The sequence below is a fragment of the Heptranchias perlo genome, chromosome 2, assembly GCF_035084215.1.
Source record: "Heptranchias perlo isolate sHepPer1 chromosome 2, sHepPer1.hap1, whole genome shotgun sequence".
Classification (NCBI taxonomy): Eukaryota; Metazoa; Chordata; class Chondrichthyes; order Hexanchiformes; family Hexanchidae; genus Heptranchias; species Heptranchias perlo.
The window spans coordinates 157445696-157464787 of NC_090326.1; the positions used below are offsets into that span (position 1 = coordinate 157445696).

At 45.3% G+C, this 19092-nt stretch overlaps 1 protein-coding gene across 1 annotated transcript in view; it reads left to right on the plus strand.

Moving 5' to 3' along the window:
- The window catches only part of LOC137299329 (tetratricopeptide repeat protein 21B-like), a 130161-nt gene that overhangs the window by 13812 nt on the left and 97257 nt on the right, over positions 1 to 19092 (plus strand). Inside the window, exons 4-5 of the mRNA XM_067967987.1 lie at positions 6364 to 6530; positions 12761 to 12883. Of these exons, the coding sequence (XP_067824088.1) occupies positions 6364 to 6530; positions 12761 to 12883 (290 nt within the window). The remainder of the gene's footprint in view (positions 1 to 6363; positions 6531 to 12760; positions 12884 to 19092) is intronic.

Sequence of the window (19092 nt, forward strand, 5' to 3'; positions counted from 1 at the left end):
GAGGTCACTAACATGGTGGATAGGGGAGTCTCTATGGATGTTGTCTATATGGACTTCCAGAAGGCATTTGATAACGTTCCGCACAAGAGATCATTAGCAAAAATGAGAGCGCATGGAATTGGAGGCAACCTTGTGACGTGGGTCTGTAATTGGTTGGGAGGTAGGAAACAGAGTAGGGCTAAAATGAATGTACTTTGATTGTGTTGTGACAAGTGGAGTTCCCCAGGGATCTGTACTGGGGCCTCAGCTTTTCACCATATTTATCAACGACTTGGATGATGGAATAAAGAGTTGTATATCCAAGTTTGCAGATGACACTAAATTAGGAAGTTGTGTAGATGGGAGCAGGTAGTTGGAAAAGGATACAGACAGATTTAATGAATGGACAAAACTGGCAGAATGAGTTCAGTGTGGGGAAGTGTGAGATAATCCACTTTGGATCCAAGAAAGGCAAATCGGAATATTTTCTTCATGGTGAGAGACTAGGAACTGTGAAGGAGAAAAGGGATTTGGGTGTCCGTTTACACAAATCACTAAAGGCTATTGCACAGGTACAAAAAGTAATCAAAAAGACTAATGGAATGTTGGTCTTTATCTCAAGGAGGTTGGAATGTAAAGGGGAGGAAGTTATGCTTCAGTTGTATAGATCAGTTGGGGAAAGGCCAATTTTGATGGTATTAGACAGGAACTTTCAGAAGTTGATTGGGAGAGTCTGTTGGCAGGCAAAGGGACGTCTGGTAAGTGGGAGGCTTTCAAAAGTGTGTTAACCAGGGTTCAGGGTAAGCACATTCCTTATAAAGTGAAGGGCAAGGCTGGTAGAAGTAGGGAACCTTGGATGACTCAGGAGATTGAGGCCCTAGTCAAAAAGAAGGAGGCATATGACATGCATAGGCAGCTGGGATCAAGTGGATCCCTTGAAGGGTATAGAGATTGCCGGAGTAGAGTTAAGAGAGAAATCAGGAGGGCAAAAAGGGGACATGAGATTGCTTTGGCAGATAAGGCAAAGGAGAATCGAAAGAGCTTCTACAAATACATAAAGGGCAAAAGAGTAACTAGGGAGAGAGTAGGGCTTCTTAAGGATCAACAAGGTCATCTATGTGCGGAACCACAAGAGATGGGTGAGATCCTAAATGAATATTTCACATCGGTATTTACGGTTGAGAAAGGCATGGATGTTAGGGAACTTGGGGAAATAAATAGTGATGTCTTGAGGAGTGTACATATTACAGAGAGGGAGGTGCTGGAAGTCTTAACGCGCATCAAGGTAGATAAATCTCCGGGACCTGATGAAATGTATCCCAGGACGTTATGGGAGGTTAGGGAGGAAATTGCGGGTCCCCTAGCAGAGATATTTGAATCATCGACAGCTACAGGTGAGGTGCCTGAAGATTGGAGGGTAGCAACTGTTGTGCCTTTGTTTAAGAAGGGCGGCAGGGAAAAGCCTGGAAACTACAGACATCTGTACATCTTTTCTGCACTCTTTCTAGTTTAATAATATCCTTTCTATAATAGGGTGAGCAGAACCTGACATCTGTAGTGGGTAAGTTGTTAGAGGATATTCTGAGAGACAGTATCTACAGGCATTTGGAGAGGCAGGGACTGATTAGGAACAGTCAGCATGGTTTTGTGAGTGGAAAATCATGTCTCACGAATTTGATTGAGTTTTTTGAAGGGGTAACCAAGAAGATAGATGAGGGCTGTGCAGTAGACATGGTCTACATGGACTTTAGCAAAGCCTTTGACAAGGTACCGCATGGTAGGTTGTTACATAAGGTTAAATCTCACGGGATCCAAGGTGAGGTAGCCAATTGGATACAAAATTGGATTGACGACAGAAGACACAGGGTGGTTGTCGAGGGTTGTTTTTCAAACTGGAGGCCTGTGACCAGCAGTGTGCCTCAGGGATCGGTGCTGGGTCTGCTGTTATTTGTTATTTATATTAATGATTTGGATGAGAATTTAGGAGGCATGGTTAGTAAGTTTGCAGATGACACCAAGATTGGCGGCATTGTGGACAGTGAAGAAGGTTATCTAGGATTGCAACGGGATCTTGATAAATTGGGCCAGTGGGCCGATGAATGGCAGATGGAGTTTAATTTAGATAAATGAGAGGTGATGCATTTTGGTAGATCGAATCGGGCCAGGACCTACTCCGTTAATGGTAGGGCGTTGGGGAGAGTTATAGAACAAAGAGATCTGGGAGTACAGGTTCATAGCTCCTTGAAAGTGGAGTCACAGGTGGATAGGGTGGTGAAGAAGGCATTCAGCATGCTTGGTTTCATTGGTCAGAACATTGAATACAGGAGTTGGGATGTCTTGTTGAAGTTGTACAAGACATTAGTAAGGCCACACTTGGAGTACTGTGTACAGTAGTAGAGGCGGGTACAATTTTGCCTTTTAAAAAGCATTTGGACAGTTACATGGGTAAGATGGGTATAGAGGGATATGGGCCAAGTGCAGGCAATTGGGACTAGCTTAGTGGTATAAACTGGGCGACATGGACATGTTGGGCTGAAGTGCCTGTTTCCATGTTGTAAACTTCTATCATTAGTCAGACCCCTTCTGGAGTACTATGTTTAGTTTTGAGCACCACACCTCAGGAAGGGTACATTGGCCTTGGAGAGGGTACAGCGCTGATTCACTGGAATTATACCAGGACATAATGGGTTGTATTATGAGGACAGGTTGGCTTGCATTCCCTCGAGTTTGGAAGATTGAGGGATGATCTAATTGAGGTGTTTAAAATGATAAAAGAATTCATTAGGTTAGATACAGAGAAGTTGTTTCCTATGGTGGTGGAATCCAGAACAAGGGGCCACAATCTTAAAATTTAAGCTAGGCCATTCAGTTGTGAAATCACTGTTTCACACAAAGGGAAGTGGAATTGTGGAATTATCTCCCCCAGTAGGCCGTGGATGTTGGGTTAATTGAAATATTCAAGACAGCAATAGACAGATTCTTTTGATCAGATTTCAAGAGATATGGATCAAAGGCGGGTAAATGGAATTGAGGTACAGATCAGCGATGATCTAATTGAATGGCAGAACAGGATCGATTGGATAAATGGCCTACTTATGTTCCTATGATGGAAGTGTCTCAAGCTATATATGTATATATATTATATATAGTTACTAATGGTTATTAATAATAGCTATGATTTTTTTAATGAAAGAAAATGTTCATGAGACATTTGCACAAGTTAGGTAATCTATATCGCAATCACTCACCCTCTCCAATTTAATCTTTTGAGCTGAGAACTTGTCTTCTCTGCTCAGTTAAAATCCTGTGCCCATGCCCAGCTCCTTTCCCCTAAATTGGAAATTCTCCCACTTCCCTCTCTCATCGGCTCAGCTTCCTGTTCCCTTGCTGGGGAAATCCTTCCTAAATAATGTGGTTGCCTCTTTAATTTTGTACTAGTGTTGATCCCCCCACTTCCGCCGCCAGATACTTGGTCAGTAGCAGGGCAGCGTAATTGTGCAAGATATTACACGTGTCTTTATCTCACGAGATTGTGAAATTCTACTCTACAATGGACAGCAGCAGCCAAGGTTCAATAGTGGTGATGTGATGATCAATGAATATTCAGCAGCCTGTGTGGATTGCCTTTGAGCTTTTATACAGAACTTTCCCTTGGGAGATAGGGTATATTGTATATCGTCTGCGGAAGGAACAGGCTTGATGGGCTGAGTGGGTCTTTCATCCTTTCATACTTTACATTGAGTCTACAGCACAGAAACAGGCCATTCGATCCAACTGGTCTATGCTGGCGTTTATGCTCCACACGAGCCTCCTCCCTCCCTACTTCATCTACCCCTATCAGCATACTCTTCTATCCCATTCTCCTTCATGTGCTTATCAAGCTTCCACTTGAATGCATCTATGCTATTTGCCTCAACTACTCCTTGTGATAGCGAGTTCCACAATCTAACCAGTCTTTGGGTTAAGAAGTTTCTCCTGAATTCCTTATTGGATTAATTAGTGACTATCTTATATTGATGACCTCTAGTTTTGGTCTCCCCCACAAGGAGAAACATTTTCTCTACGTCTACCCTATCAAACCCTTTCATTATCTTAAAGACCTCTATCAGGTCACCCCTCAGCCTTCTCTTTTCGAGAGAAAAGAGCCCCAGCCTGTTTAGTCTTTCCTGATAAGTGTATAGGAACACAGGAACAGGAGTAGGCCATTCAGCCCCTCGTGCCTGCTCCACCATTTGATAAGATCATGGCTGATCTGTGATCTAACTCCATATACCCACCTTTGGCCCATATCCCTTAATACCTTTGGTTGCCAAAAAGCTATCTCAGATTTAAATTTAGCAATTGAGCTATTATCAATTGCTGTTTGCGGAAGAGAGTTCCAAACTTCTACCACCCTTTGTGTGTAGAAATGTTTTCTAATCTCACTCCTGAAAGGTCTGGCTCTAATTTTTAGACTGTGCCCCCTACTCCTAGAATCCCCAACCAGCGGAAATAGTTTCTCTCTATCCACCCTATCTGTTCCCCTTAATATCTTATAAACTTCGATCAGATCACCCCTTAACCTTCAAAACTCCAGAGAATAAAACCCCAATTTGTGTAATCTATCCTCGTAACTTAACCCTTGAAGTCTGGGTATCATTCTAGTAAACCTACGCTGCACTCCCTCCAAGGCCAATATGTCCTTCCGAAGGTGCGGTGCCCAGAACAGCTCACAGTACTCCAGGTGCGGTCTAACCAGGGTTTTGTATAGCTGCAGCATAACTTCTGCCCCCTTGTACTCTAGTCCTCTAGTAAGGAATCTTACAACACCAGGTTATAGTCCAACAGTTTTATTTGAAAATCACAAGCTTTCGGAGCTTACCTCCTTTGTCAGGTGAGTGAGTGGAAGGTTCTCAAATCGCATCGCATATATTAGGCTGGGAGACGATCACACCAATCAAAGGTGTCGTTGGTGTTCAGACAGGTTAGCCACGGAAAACATTACATCCCAGTATACTGAATACACAATGGGTCAGATTACAAAGCCAGAGAGAGAAAGAGACCCGAAAGGCAGAGAGAGAGAGAGAATGTCCAGTTGTATTAAAAACAGATAACTTTTTTTCCCTAGTCCTCTAGATATAAAGGTCAACATTCCATTAGCCTTCATGATTATTTTCTGCACCTGTTCATGACACTTCAATGATCTATGTACCCGAACCCCTAAGTCCCTTTGGACATCCACTGTTTTTAACTTTTTACCATTTAGAAAGTACCCTGTTCTATCCTTTTTTGATCCAAAGTGGATGACCTCACATTTGTCTACATTGAATTCCATTTGCCACAGTTTTGCCCATTCACCTAATCTATCAATATCGCTTTGTAATTTTATGTTTTCATCTACACTGCTTACAATGCCACCAATCTTTGTGTCATCGGCAAACTTAGATATGAGACTTTCTATGCCTTCATCTAAGTAGTTAATAAATATTGTGAATAATTGAGGCCCCAAGACAGATCCCTGCGGGACTCCACTAGTCACATCCTGCCAATGTGAGTACCTACCCATTATCCCTACTCTCTGTCGCCTTTTGCTCAGCCAACTTCCTAACCAAATCCGTACTTTTCCCTCGATTCCATGGGCTTCTATCTTAGCTAACAGTCTCTTATGTGGGACCTTATCAAATGCCTTCTGGAAGTCCATATAAGTAACATCCATTGACATTCCCCAGTCCACTACTTTAGTCACCTCTTCAAAAAATTCAATCAGGTTTGTCAGGCACGACCTACCTTTCACAAATCCATGCTGGCTCTCTCTGATTAACTGAAAATTCTCTCAGTTCTGGTATTATCCTTTCTTATATATTATTAAACTGATTCACCCATCACCGGTGTACTCACTGACCTACATTGGCTCCCAGTCCAGCAAAGCCTTGATTTTAAAATTCACAACCTTGCGTTCAAATCCTTCCATGGCCTCGCCCCTCCCTATCGCTGTAACCTCCTCCAACACGACAATCCTTCGAGATCTCTGCACTCCTCCAATTCTGGCCTCTTGCACATCCCCGACTTTCATCACTCCACTATTGGCGGCTGTGCCTTCAGCTGCCTAGGCCCTAAACTCTGGAATTCCCTCCCTAAACCTCTCCTCCTCTCTACCTCTCCTCCGTTAAGACGCTTCTTATAATCTATCTGACCAAGCTTTTGATCACCTGTCCTAATATCTCCTTCTGTGGCTCGGTATCAAATTTTGTTTGTTAATCGCTCCTGTGAAGCGTTTTACTACGTTAAAAGCTCTATATAAATGCAAGTTGTTGTTGTATGTAGGCAGTATTCATACAAACTTTAAAGTTGCAAAATGTCCTTTCCTGATGCTAAAATGATTAACGAGAGTGTTACCTTTCTAAGACCAGGATGCCATTCAGGAACTTGACACAAGGCTCAAAGAAAGTCATAAAACTGCAGGAGAAAGAGCTCTGTATTATGCTAGTATCTTCTTGTGGTTTGTGGATCGTCATGTCGAAGCTAGAGAGTACGCTGACAGACTGATGAAAATGTCCGGTGGATCAAAGGAGGTATGTATTTTATGCTGTGCTAAGAAGAACTTGTATCTATGTAGTACCTAGTCACATCCTCGAGACATCCCAGAGCACTTCACAGTCAATGCATTACTTGTGAACTGCAGTCATTGTTGTTATGTCAGCAAATGAAGCGGCCATTTTATGCACATCAAAAGGTCCCACAAACAGCAATGAGATGAACGACCAGTTAATTCATTTTTAGTGTGTTGGTTGAGGGAAGTGTTGACAAGGACACCCTCCCCACTCTTCTTTGAATAGGACATTGGGATATTTTTGTCCATCTGCCTGAACCACTGGGATAACCAAGTGGGACTTCAGTTTAATATCTCATCTGAGAGAAGGCACCTCTGACAATGCAGCACTTCCTCAGTATTGCACTGAAGCATCATTGCTGTTTGAGGGACCTTGCTGTGCGCAAATTGGCTGCTGCGTTTCCCACATTACAACAGTGACAGTACACTTCAGAAATACTTAATTCGCTGTAAAGAGCTTTGAAATGCCCTGAGGTCGTGAAAGGCGTTATATAAATGCAAGTTCTTTCTCTTTCTATAATCAGGGGAGCTGTCAGGGCACTACAGTTAGCCTCTATATATCAAGATTGCTAAAAAAAAATTTATCACAAATAATTTTGCTCTATAGTTTGTCTGTTGAAAGCATATATTATGATATAAAATTTCTCATGAATGTGCATGCACCCAGGCAAGCTCCCTTCTATAAGTATAGTTATCCAGTATATTGCACCATTTAAGCCACATTTGGATCAATCCTCAGCTACCAATAAAAATGTACATGATTTGAATCACACAGACAACTAAATGACAATAAACCTCAAAGCTTATGCACACAAACCAAACATGTTTGAGAATTGGGATTTGTTGCATAATTAGTTAACTCAGTGTAGAACGAGAACTGAAACCTGGGCCTTCTGCTGTGGGAAACCCTTAATGTTTAAAGTTTAATGTAGCGGATTTTACGGCGTTTCGGTCAGACTGATGCTGAGTCTAACTTTAATTTTAAAGTTTTAAAAGTGCCCAGATGGTTTGTTGAACCAACGAGTTGTTATGATCTGGAATGCACTGCCTGAAAGGGCAGTGGAAGCAAATTCAATAGTAACTTTCAAAAGAGAATTAGATAAATACGTGAAGAGGAAAAAATTGCAGGGCTATGGGGAAAGGACAGGGGAGTGGGACTAATTGGATAGCTCTTTCAAAGAGCTGGCACAGGCACGATGGGCCAAATGGTCTCTTTCTGAGCTGTATCATTCTATGATTCTAGGAGCTTTAAGCTTGTAATGTTAGAAATCTGTCAACTTTTTGGTTGCCTCTTGCTTTATATTATTTTTCTCTGCTGATTTTTTCTTCTTCCCTCCCTTCCCAAATATTCTCCTCCTTGCAGTGCTGCTCATGAGTTAAGTGGCCATTAGTCATGTGCAAGTCCTAACAGGCTAATTGCTTGCAGGAGGCATCAAAGTTCAGTCAAATCCTACCCTTACCTATCATCAACGCACACATTTCCAACAGGATACCGGTAAACAATGTGAACCCTTTCTTAATTACTCCCTCCCTAACCCAAGGATGCTGAGACCAATAGGAGCACCATTTTGATTGAGATTAACTAGCTCAGCATTGACCAAGGATCGATCCTGGTCCTGGCCGTGATAAGAAGCTAAGAAATAGGAGCAGAGAAGGCTTACAGCCCCTCGAGCCTACTCCGCGGACCATTCGGTCAGATCATGGCTGATCTTCGACCTCAACTCCACTTTCCTGCCTGATGCCCATATCCCTTGATTCCCCTAGAGTCCAAAAATCTATCAGTCTCAGCCTTGAACATATTCAACGACTCAGCATCCACAGCCCTCTGGGGTAGAGAATTCCAAAGTTTCACAACCCTCTGTGTGAAGAAATTCCTCCTCATCTCAGTCTTAAATGGCCAACCCCTTATCCTGCAACTATGCCCCCAGTTCTTGACCCTCCAGCCATGAGAAACAACCTCTCAGGCCAACATGCCATTTGCCTTCTTTATTGCTTGCTGTACCTGCATGCTAACTTTTTGTTTTCCTTGTACGAGGACACCCAAATCTCTCTGAACACCTGATCCTAATGCAAGGTAGCAAATATAACACCGCTATTCAAGAAAGGAGGGAGAGAGAAAACAGGAAACTATAGGCCAGTTAGCCTGACATCAGTCATTGGGAAAATGCTGAAATCCATTATTAAAGATGTGGTAACAGGGCACTTAGAAAATCATAATATGATTAGGCAGAGACAACATGGAAATCATGAAAGGGAAATCGTGTTTGACAAATTTATTTGAGTTTTTTGAGGATGTAACTAGCAGGGTAGATAAAGGGGAGCCAATGGATGTAGTATATTTAGATTTTCAAAAGGCATTCGATAAGGTGCCACATAAAAGGTTGTTACACAAGATAAGGGCTCATAGGGTTGGGGGTAATATATTAGCATGGATAGAGGATTGGTTAATGGAAAGAAAACAGAGAGTAGGAATGAACAGGTCATTCTCAGGTTGGCAGGCTGTAACTAGTGGGGTGCCGCAAGGATCAGTGCTTGGGCCTCAGCTATTTACAATCTACACTAATGACTTAGATGAAGGGACTGGGTGTAATGTATCCAAGTTTTCTGACAATACAAAGCTAGGTGGGAAAGTAAGCTGTGAGGAGGACGCAAAGAGTCTTCAAAGGGAAATAGACAGGTTAAGTGAGTGGGCAAGAAGGTGGCAGATGGAGTATAATGTCAGGGAATGTGAGGTTATTCACTTTGTTAAGAAGAATAGAAAATCAGAATATTTTTTAAATAGTGAGAAACTATTAAATGTTAATGTTCAGAGGGATTTGGGTGTCCTTTTTTTATTCGTTCATGGGATGTGGGCGTCGCTGGCGAGGCCGGCATTTATTGCCCATCCCTAATTGTCCTTGAGAAGGTGGTGGTGAGCCGCCTTCTTGAACCGTTGCAGTCCGTGTGGTGACGGTTCTCCCACAATGCTGTTAGGAAGGGAGTTCCAGGATTTTGACCCAGCGATGATGAAGGAACGGCGATATATTTCCAAGTTGGGATGGTGTGTGACGTGCAGGTGGTGTTGTTCCCATGTGCCTGCTGCTCTTGTCATTCTAGGTGGTAGAGGTCGTGAGTTTGGGAGGAGCTGTCAAAGAAGCCTTGGCGAGTTGCTGCAGTGCATCCTGTGGATGGTACACACTGCAGCCACTGTGCGCCGGTGGTGAAGGGAGTGAATGTTTAGGGTGGTGGATGGGGTGCCAATCAAGCGGGCTGCTTTGTCCTGGATGATGACGAGCTTCTTGAGTGTTGTTGGAGCTGCACTTATCCAAGCAAGTGGAGAGTATTCCATCACACTCCTGACTTGTGCCTTGTAGATGGTGGAAAGGCTTTGGGGAGTCAGAAGGTGAGTCATTCGCCGCAGAATACCCAGCCTCTGACCTGCTCTCGTAGCCACGGTATTTATATGGCTGGTCCAGTTAAGTTTCTGGTCAATGGTGACCCCCCAGGATGTTGATGGTGGGGGATTCGGCGATGGTAATGCCGTTGAATGTCAAGGGGAGGTGGTTGGACTCTCTCTTTTTGGAGATGGTCATTGCCTGGCACTTATCTGGCACGAATGTTACTTGCCACTTATGAGCCCAAGCCTGGATGTTGTCCACGTCTTGCTGCATGCGGGCTCGGACTGCTTCATTATTTGAGGGGTTGCGAATGGAACTGAACACTGTGCAATCATCAGCGAACATCCCCATTTCTGACCTTATGATGGAGGGAAGGTCATTGATGAAGCAGCTGAAGATGGTTGGGCCTAGGACACTGCCCTGAGGAACTCCTGCAGCAATGCCCTGGGCTGAGATGATTGGCCTCCAACAACCACTACCATCTTCCTTTGTGCTCGGTATGCTCCAGCCATTGGAGAGTTTTCCCCCTGATTCCCATTGACTTCAATTTTACTAGGGCTCCTTGGTGCCACACTCGGTCGAATGCTGCCTTAATGTCAAGGGCAGTCACTCTCACCTCATCTCTGGAATTCAGCTCTTTTGTTCATGTTTGGACCAAGGCTGTAATGAGGTCTGGAGCCGAGTGGTCCTGGCGGAAGCCAAACTGAGCATCGGTGAGCAGGTTATTGGTGAGTAAGTCCCACTTGATAGCACTGTTGACGACACCTTCCATCACTTTGCTGATGATTGAGAGTAGACTGATGGGGCGGTAATTGGCCGGATTGGATTTGTCCTGCTTTTTGTGGACAGGACATACCTGAGCAATTTTCCATATTGTGGGGTAGATGCCAGTGTTGTAGCTGTACTGGAACAGCTTGGCTGGAGGCGCAGCTAGTTCTGGAGCACAAGTCTTCAGCACTACAGCCGGGATGTTGTCGGGGCCCATAGCCTTTGCACTCAGCCGTTTCTTGATACCACGTGGAGTGAATCGAATTGGCTGAAGACTGGCTTCTGTGATGGTGGGGATATCGGGAGGAGGCCGAGATGGATCATTCACTCGGCACTTCTGGCTGAAGATGGTTGCAAATGCTTCAGCCTTGTCTTTTGCACTCATGTGCTGGACTCCGCCATTATTGAGGATGGGGATCTTTGCAGAGCCTCCTCCTCCCATCAGTTGTTTAATTGCCCACCACTATTCACGACTGGATGTGGCAGGACTGCAGAGCTTTGATCTGATCCGTTGGTTGTGGAATTGCTTAGCTCTGTCTATAACATGTTGCTTCCGCTGTTTAGCATGCATGTAGTCCTGAGTTGTAGCTTCACCAGGTTGGCACCTCTTGTATACAAGATACAGTAAGTTAACATGCAGGTACAGCAAGCAATTAGGAAGACAAATGGTATGTTGGCCTTTATTGCAAGGGGATTGGAGTGCAAGAGTAAGGAAGTCTTGCTGCAATTGTACAAGGCTTTGGTGAGACCACAGCTAGAGTACTGTGTACAGTTTTGATCTCCTTACCTAAGGAAGGATATACTTGCCTTAGAGGCAATGAAGGTTCACTGGATTAATTCCTGGATTGAGAGGGTTGTCCTTGAGGAGAGATTGAGTAGAATGGGCCTATAATCTCTGGAGTTTAGAAGAATGAGAGGGCTTGACAGGGTAGATGCTGAGAGGCTGTTTCCCCTGGCTGGAGAGTCTAGAACTAGGGGTCTTCCTCTCAGGATAAGGGGTCGGCCATTTAGTACTGAGATGAGGAGAAATTTCTTCACTCGGAGGGTTGTGAATTTTTCGAATTCTCTACCCCACAGGTCTGTAGATGCTCAGTCGTTGAATATTCATGACAGATGGATAGATTTTTAGACTCAAAAGGAAATCAAGGGATAAGGGGATCGGGCAGGAAAGTGGAGTTGAGGTCAAAAATCAGCCATGATTTTATTGAATGGCGGAGCAGGCTCCCGGGGCCGTGTGGCCTACTCCTGCTCCTATTTCTTATGTCCTGGCCTTGATCTGTATGGTTCAGCAACTCAGTGCATAAACTCGCTGATCATCGTCAGAGCTAACATTAAAGAATTTCATGGGCATCACGATGCATCTGAGCAAAGCTCTGCAATTGTTAAGCTGATGTTATATTGCTCTATAACCGTCAGCTTCCAATACACAGGTCTCACACAGCCAACAACACCACCAAAGAAAAACTTGCCGGATTCAATAAGGCCAGGGGCCGGGAAAAGCCCAGCAAGCTTTCTTTGCATTGCTGACAGCTGTACAAGAAAAGAAAAAGGAAGACTTTAATTTCTATAGCGTCTTTCACAGCCTCGGGACATCCCAACGCGCTTTACAGCCAGTGAAGTACTTATGAAGTGTAGTCACTGTTGCAATGTGGGAAACGTGGCAACCAATTTGCACACAGCAAGGTCCCACAAACAGCAATAAGATAAAGAGCAGATAATCTGTTTTAGTGATGTTGGTTGTGTGATAAATATTGGCCAGGACACCAGGGAGAACTTCAAAATTGTACTGTGGGATCTTTTAGGTCCACCTGAGAGGGCTCAGAGGGCAGATGGGGCATTGATTTAACTTCTCATCCATGTGCAGTGCTCCCTCAGTACTGCAGACACATGGATTAGGAGCTAACGGCACCAGCATGGCACTATAGCAATATAAAAGCAGTTTTAAGTACGAATGCAGACCTGCCTAGAATAGAGCTGAATCAGAGAGGAACATGACATCGGTCCCATCAATGGAACTAATCAGCTTCCATGTTGTTTACGCTGCCAGGCATTAATACTTGAAGGATGGATTGAACTAACAGGTAACAAGAATGGTAATTTAAAGAAGGCCGTCGGTTACCTAGAAGAAGGGCTGCAGGATTCAAAAGATACATTCGGTTTGATGGGAATGGTGAGCTATTATCATCTGATTTTGTGACTTACAATTTAGTAAACAACTCCTGTGTAACAATAATCAAAAGCTAAATATTGTTTTTTTTTATTCGTTTATGGGATGAGGGCGTCGCTGGCAAGGCCAGCATTTATTGCCCATCCCTAATTGCCCTTGAGAAGGTGGATGCTGGAAATCTGAAATAAAAACAAAAAATGCTGGAGAAGCTCAGCAGGTCAGGCAGCGTCTGTGGTGAAAGAAACAGAGTTAACATTTCAGGTCGAAGACCTTTCATCAGAACTGGAAGATGTTAAAGAGTTAAAGTTTTTAAGCAAGTACAGAGCCAGGGAAAGAGGGGGGGAGGAGGGGAGGGCAGGAAAGAACAAAAGGGAATGTCTGTGATAGGATAGCGGGCACGAATGATTAAATGACAAAAGGGATGATGGTGCAAGGCAAGGAGGGCGGTAATGAGACAAGTTAAGAAACAAAAGATCGGTCTAGAGCAACTGTAAATGGCAACAGCAGAACCATAACCAGCAACTGCAGTCCAATAAATAAAAAAAATTAAAATGGGAGCAGTGGTTAAGGTCTGAAGTTATTGAAATCAATGTTGAGTCCGGAAGGTTGTAAAGTGCCGTGTAACAATAGTTGGAGGGAAACGTTGCTTTAGGAGTGGTACATTAGGAAAGAATTTGCGATCCTATAGCACCTTATCAGTTCGCTCAGGACAACCCAAAGTGTATATAATTGATTACTTTTTGAGGTGTAGTCACTGTTGTTACGTGTGGTCAGTTAATTTGTTTTGGTCATGTCAGTTAAGGGAATGATGTTAGCCAGGAGACAAGGAGAAATCCTCACGCATAGAATCGTAGAAAGGTTACAGCACGGAAGGAGGCCATTCAGCCCATCGAGTCCACGCCAGCTCTATGCAAAGAGCAATCCAGCTAGTCCCACTCCACCGCTCTATCCCCGTAGCCCTGCATATTGTTTCCTTTCAAGTACTTATCCAGTTCCCTGTTGAAGGCCATGATTGAATCTGCCTCCACCACCCCCTCGGGCAGTGCATTCCAGATCCTAACCACTCGCTGTGTAAAAAAGTTTTTCCTCGTGTCACCTTTGGTTCTATTGCCAATCACCTTAAATCGATGTCCTCTGGTTCTTGACCCTTCCGCCAATGGGGACAGTTTCTCTCTATCTACTCTGCCTAGACCCCTCATGATTTTGAATACCTCTATCAAATCTCCTCTCAACCTTCTCTGGTCCAAGGAGAACAACCCCAGCTTTTCCAGTCTATCCGCGTAACTAAAGTCCCTCATCCCTAGAATCATTCTAGTAAATCTCTTCTGCACCCTCTCTAAGGCCTTCACTTCTTTCCTAAAGTGCGGTGCCCAGAACTGGACGCAATACTCCAGATGTGGCCGAACCAGTGTTTTATAAAGTTTCATAGGAACATAGGAACAGGAGTAGGCCATTCAGCCCCTCGTGCCTGCTCTGCCATTTGATAAGATCATGGCTGATCTGTGATCTAACTCCATATACCCACCTTTGGCCCATATCCCTTAATACCTTTGGTTGCCAAAAAGCTATCTATCTCAGATTTAAATTTAGCAATTGAGCTAGTATCAATTGCCGTTTGCGGAAGAGAGTTTCAAACTTCTACAACCCATCATGACTTCCATACCTTTGTACTCAATGCCTCTATTTATAAAGCCCAGGATCCCATATGCTTTTTTAACCGCTTTCTCAACCTGCCCTGCCACCTTCAACAATTTGTGCACATATACCCCCATATCTCTTTGTTCCTGTACCTCTTTTAGAGATGTGCCTTCTAGTTTGTATTGCCTCTCCTCGTTCTTCCTGCCGAAATGTATCACTTCGCATTTTTCTGTGTTAAATTTCATCTGTCACGTGTCGGCCCATGCCACCAGCCTGTCTATATCCTCTTGAAGTAAATCATTGTCCTCCTCACTGTTTACTACCCTTCCAAGTTTTGTGTAATCTGCAAATTTTGAAGTTGTGCCCTGTACACTCAAGTCCAAGTCAATATATATCAAGAAAAGCAGTGGTCCCAGCACTGACCCCTGGGGAACACCACTGTACACCTCCCTCCAGTCCGAAAAACAACTTTTCACTACTACTCTCTGTTTCCTGTCCCTTAGCCAATTCTGTATCCGTGTTGTCACTGCCCCCTTTATTCCTTGGGCCGCAATCTTGATGATAAGCCTACCGTGCAGCACTTTATCAAACGCCTTTTGAAAGTCCATATACACCACTCAGTTGTAAAATCTCGCTAAAAAAAGTCATAATAAGAATAAAACCGGACGGACCACCCGGCATCGGACCACTAGGCACCGGACACAACAAAGGAAAACCAAGCCCAGTCGACCCTGCAAAGTCCTCCTCACTAATAGCTGGGGACTTGTGCCAAAATTGGGAGAGCTGTCCCACAGATTGTGCTGGAATACAATTCTGCTGCTGCTGATGGCCCACAGCACTTCATGGATGCCCAGTTTTGAGCTGCGAGATCTGTTCTGAATCTATCCCATTTAGCACGGTGGTAGTGCCACACCACACATTGGATGGTGTGGTGTGGCACAACTTCAAAATAGTCAAGCAACAGCCTGATATAGCCATACTCACAGAATCATACCTTTCAGCCAACGTCCCGAACTCTTCCATCACCATCCCTGGGTATGTCCTGTCCCACCGGCAGGACAGACTCACCAGAGGTGGCGGTACAGTGATATACAGTCAGGAGGGAGTGGCCCTGGAAGTCCTCAACATTGACTCTGGACCCCATGAAATCTCATGGCATCAGGTCAAACATGGGCAAGGAAACCTCCGGCTGATTACCGCCTACCGCCCTCCCTCAGCTGATGAATCAGTCCTCCTCCATGTTGAACACCACTTGGAGGATGCACTGAGGGTAGCAAGGGCACAGAATGTACTCTGGGTGGGGGACTTCAATGTCCATCACCAAGAGTGGCTCGGTAACACCACTACTGACCGAGCTGGCCGAGTCCTGAAGGACATAGCTGCTAGACTGGGCCTGCGGCAGGTGGTGAGCGAACCAACACGAGGGAAAAACTTACTTGACCTCGACGTCACCAATCTACCTGTCGCAGATGCATCTGTCCATGACAGTATTGGTAGGAGTGACCACTGCACAGTCCTTGTGGAGACGAAGTCCCATCTTCGCACTGAGGACACCATCCAACGTGTTGTGTGGCACTACCACCGTGCTAAATGGGATAGATTCAGAACAGATCTAGCAGCTCAAAACTGGGCATCCATGAGGCGCTGTGGGCCATCAGCAGCAGCAGAATTGTATTCCAGCACAATCTGTAACCTTATGGCCCGGCATATTCCTCACTCTACCATTACCAACAAGCCAGGGGATCAACCCTGGTTCAATGAGGAGTGTAGAAGAGCATGCCAGGAGCAGCACCGGGTGTACCTAAAAATGAGGTGCCAACCTGGTGAAGCTACAACTCAGGACTACATGCATGCTAAACAGTGGAAGCACCACGCTATAGACAGAGCTAAGCGAATCCACAACCAACGGATCAGATCAAAGCTCTGCAGTCCTGCCACATCCAGTCGTGAATGGTTGTGGACAATTAAACAGCTAACAGGAGGAGGAGGCTCTGCAAACATCCCCATCCTCAATGATGGCGGAGTCCAGCATGTGAGTGCAAAAGACAAGGCTCGAGTGGATGATCCATCTCAGCCTCCTCCCGATATCCCCACCATCACAGAAGCCAGTCTTCAGCCAATTCGATTCACTCCACGTGATATCAAGAAACAGCTGAGTGCACTGGATACAGCAAAGGCTACGGGCCCCAACAACATCCCAGCTGTAGTGCTGAAGACTTGTGCTCCAGAACTAGCCGCGCCTCTAGCCAAGCTGTTCCAGTACAGCTTCAACACTGGCATCTACCTGACAATGTGGAAAATTGCCCATGTATGTCCTGTCCACAAAAAGCAGGACAAATCCAATCCGGCCAATTACCACCCCATCAGTCCACTCTCAATCATCAGCAAAGTGATGGAAGGTGTCGTCGACAGTGCTATCAAGCGGGACTTACTTTCCAGTAACCTGCTCACCGATGCTCAATTTGGGTTCCGCCAGGACCACTCAGCTCCAGACCTCATTACAGCCTTGGTCCAAACGTGGACAAAAGAACTGAATTCCAGAGGTGAGGTGAGAATGACCGACCTTGACATCAAGGCAGCATTTGACCGAGTGTGGCACCAAGGAGCCCTCGTAAAATTGAAGTCAATGGGAATCAGGGGGAAAACTCTCCAATGGCTGGAGTCATACCTAGCACAAAGGAAGATTGTACTGGTTGTTGGAGGCCAATCATCTCAGCCCCAGGGCATTGCTGCAGGAGTTCCTCAGGGCAGTGTCCTAGGCCCAACCATCTTCAGCTGCTTCATCAATGACCTTCATCCATTGTAAGGTCAGAAATGGGGATGTTCGCTGATGATTGCACAGTGTTCAGTTCCATTCGTAACCCCTGAATTAACGAAGCAGTCCGAGCCCGCATGCAGCAAGACCTGGACAACATCCAGGTTTGGGCTCATAAGTGGCAAGTAACATTCGCGCCAGACAAGTGCCAGGCAATGACCATCTCCAACAAGAGAGAGTCTAACCATCTCCCCTTGACATTCAACGGCATTACCATTGCCGAATCCCCACCATCAACATCCTGGGGGTCACCATTGACCAGAAACTTAACTGGACCAGCCATATAAATACTGTGGCTACAATAGCAGGTCAGAGGCTGGGTATTCTGTGGCGAGCTACTCACCTCCTGATTCCCCAAAGCCTTTCCACCATTTACAAGGCACAAGTCAGGAGTGTTTTGGAATACTCTCCACTTGCTTGGATGAGTGCAGCTCCAACAACACTCAAGAAGCTCGACACCATCCAGGACAAAGCAGCCCACTTGATTGGCACCCCATCCACTACCCTAAACATTCACTCCCTTCACCACCGGCGGACAGTGGCTGCAGTGTGTACCATCCACAGGATGCACTGCAGCAAACTCGCCAAGGCTTCTTCGACAGCACCTCCCAAACCCGCTACCTCTGCCACCTAGAAGGACAAGAGCAGCAGGTATATGGGAACAACACCACCTGCACGTTCCCCTCCAATTCACACACCATCCCGACTTGGAAATATATCGCCGTTCCTTCATCGTCGCTGGGTCAAAATCCTGGAACTCCCTTCCTAACAGCATTGTGGGAGAACCTTCACCACACGGACTGCAGCGGTTCAAGAAGGCGGCTCACCACCACCTTCTCAAGGGCAATTAGGGATGGGCAATAAATGCCGGCCTTGCCAGCGACGCCCACATCCCATGAACGAATAAAAAAACACCGCGTCAACTGCATTGCCCTCATCTACCCTCTCTGTTACTTCATCAAAAAACTCTATCAGGTTAGTTAAACACGATTTGCCTTTAACAAATCCATGCTGGCTTTCCCTAATCGATCCACACTCGTCCAAGTGACTGTTAATTCTGTCCCGGATTATCGTTTCTAAAAGTTACCCCACCAGTGAGGTTAAACTGACTGGCCTGTAGTTGCTGGGTTTATCCTTACACCCTTTTTTGAACAAGGGTGTGACATTTGCAATTCTCCAGTCCTCTGGCATCACCCACATATCTACGGATGTTTGGGAGATTATGGCCAGTACCTCCGCAATTTCCACCCTTATTTCCCTCAGCAACCTAGGATGCATCCCATCCGGACCGGGTGACTTATCTACTTTTAAGTACAGTTAGCCTTTCCAGTACCTCTTCTTTATCAATTTTTAGCCCATCCAATATCTCAACTATATCTTCCTTGACTAAGACTGTGGCAGCATCTCCTTCCTTGGTAAAGACAGATGCAAAGTACTCATTTAGTACCTCGGCCATGCCCTCTGCCTCCATGAGTAGATCTCCTTTATGGTCCCTAATCGGCCCCACCCCTCCTCTTACTACCCGTTTACTGTTTACATGCTCTTCAAATACTTGTTCTGGAATATTTTCCGTCCACCTGAAATGCTGGAACAGGCCGACAGAGCCTCAGTTTAATGTTCGAGATGACGGGTGGCACCTCCAAAAATGCATTGCTTTCTCAGTACTGCATCGCAGTGCCAGCCTTGCTTTTAGGCTAGAGTTTCCACTTGGCCCCTGCTGATTTTTTTTTGGTAGATCTGGGGGTTGGGCACACGCGGG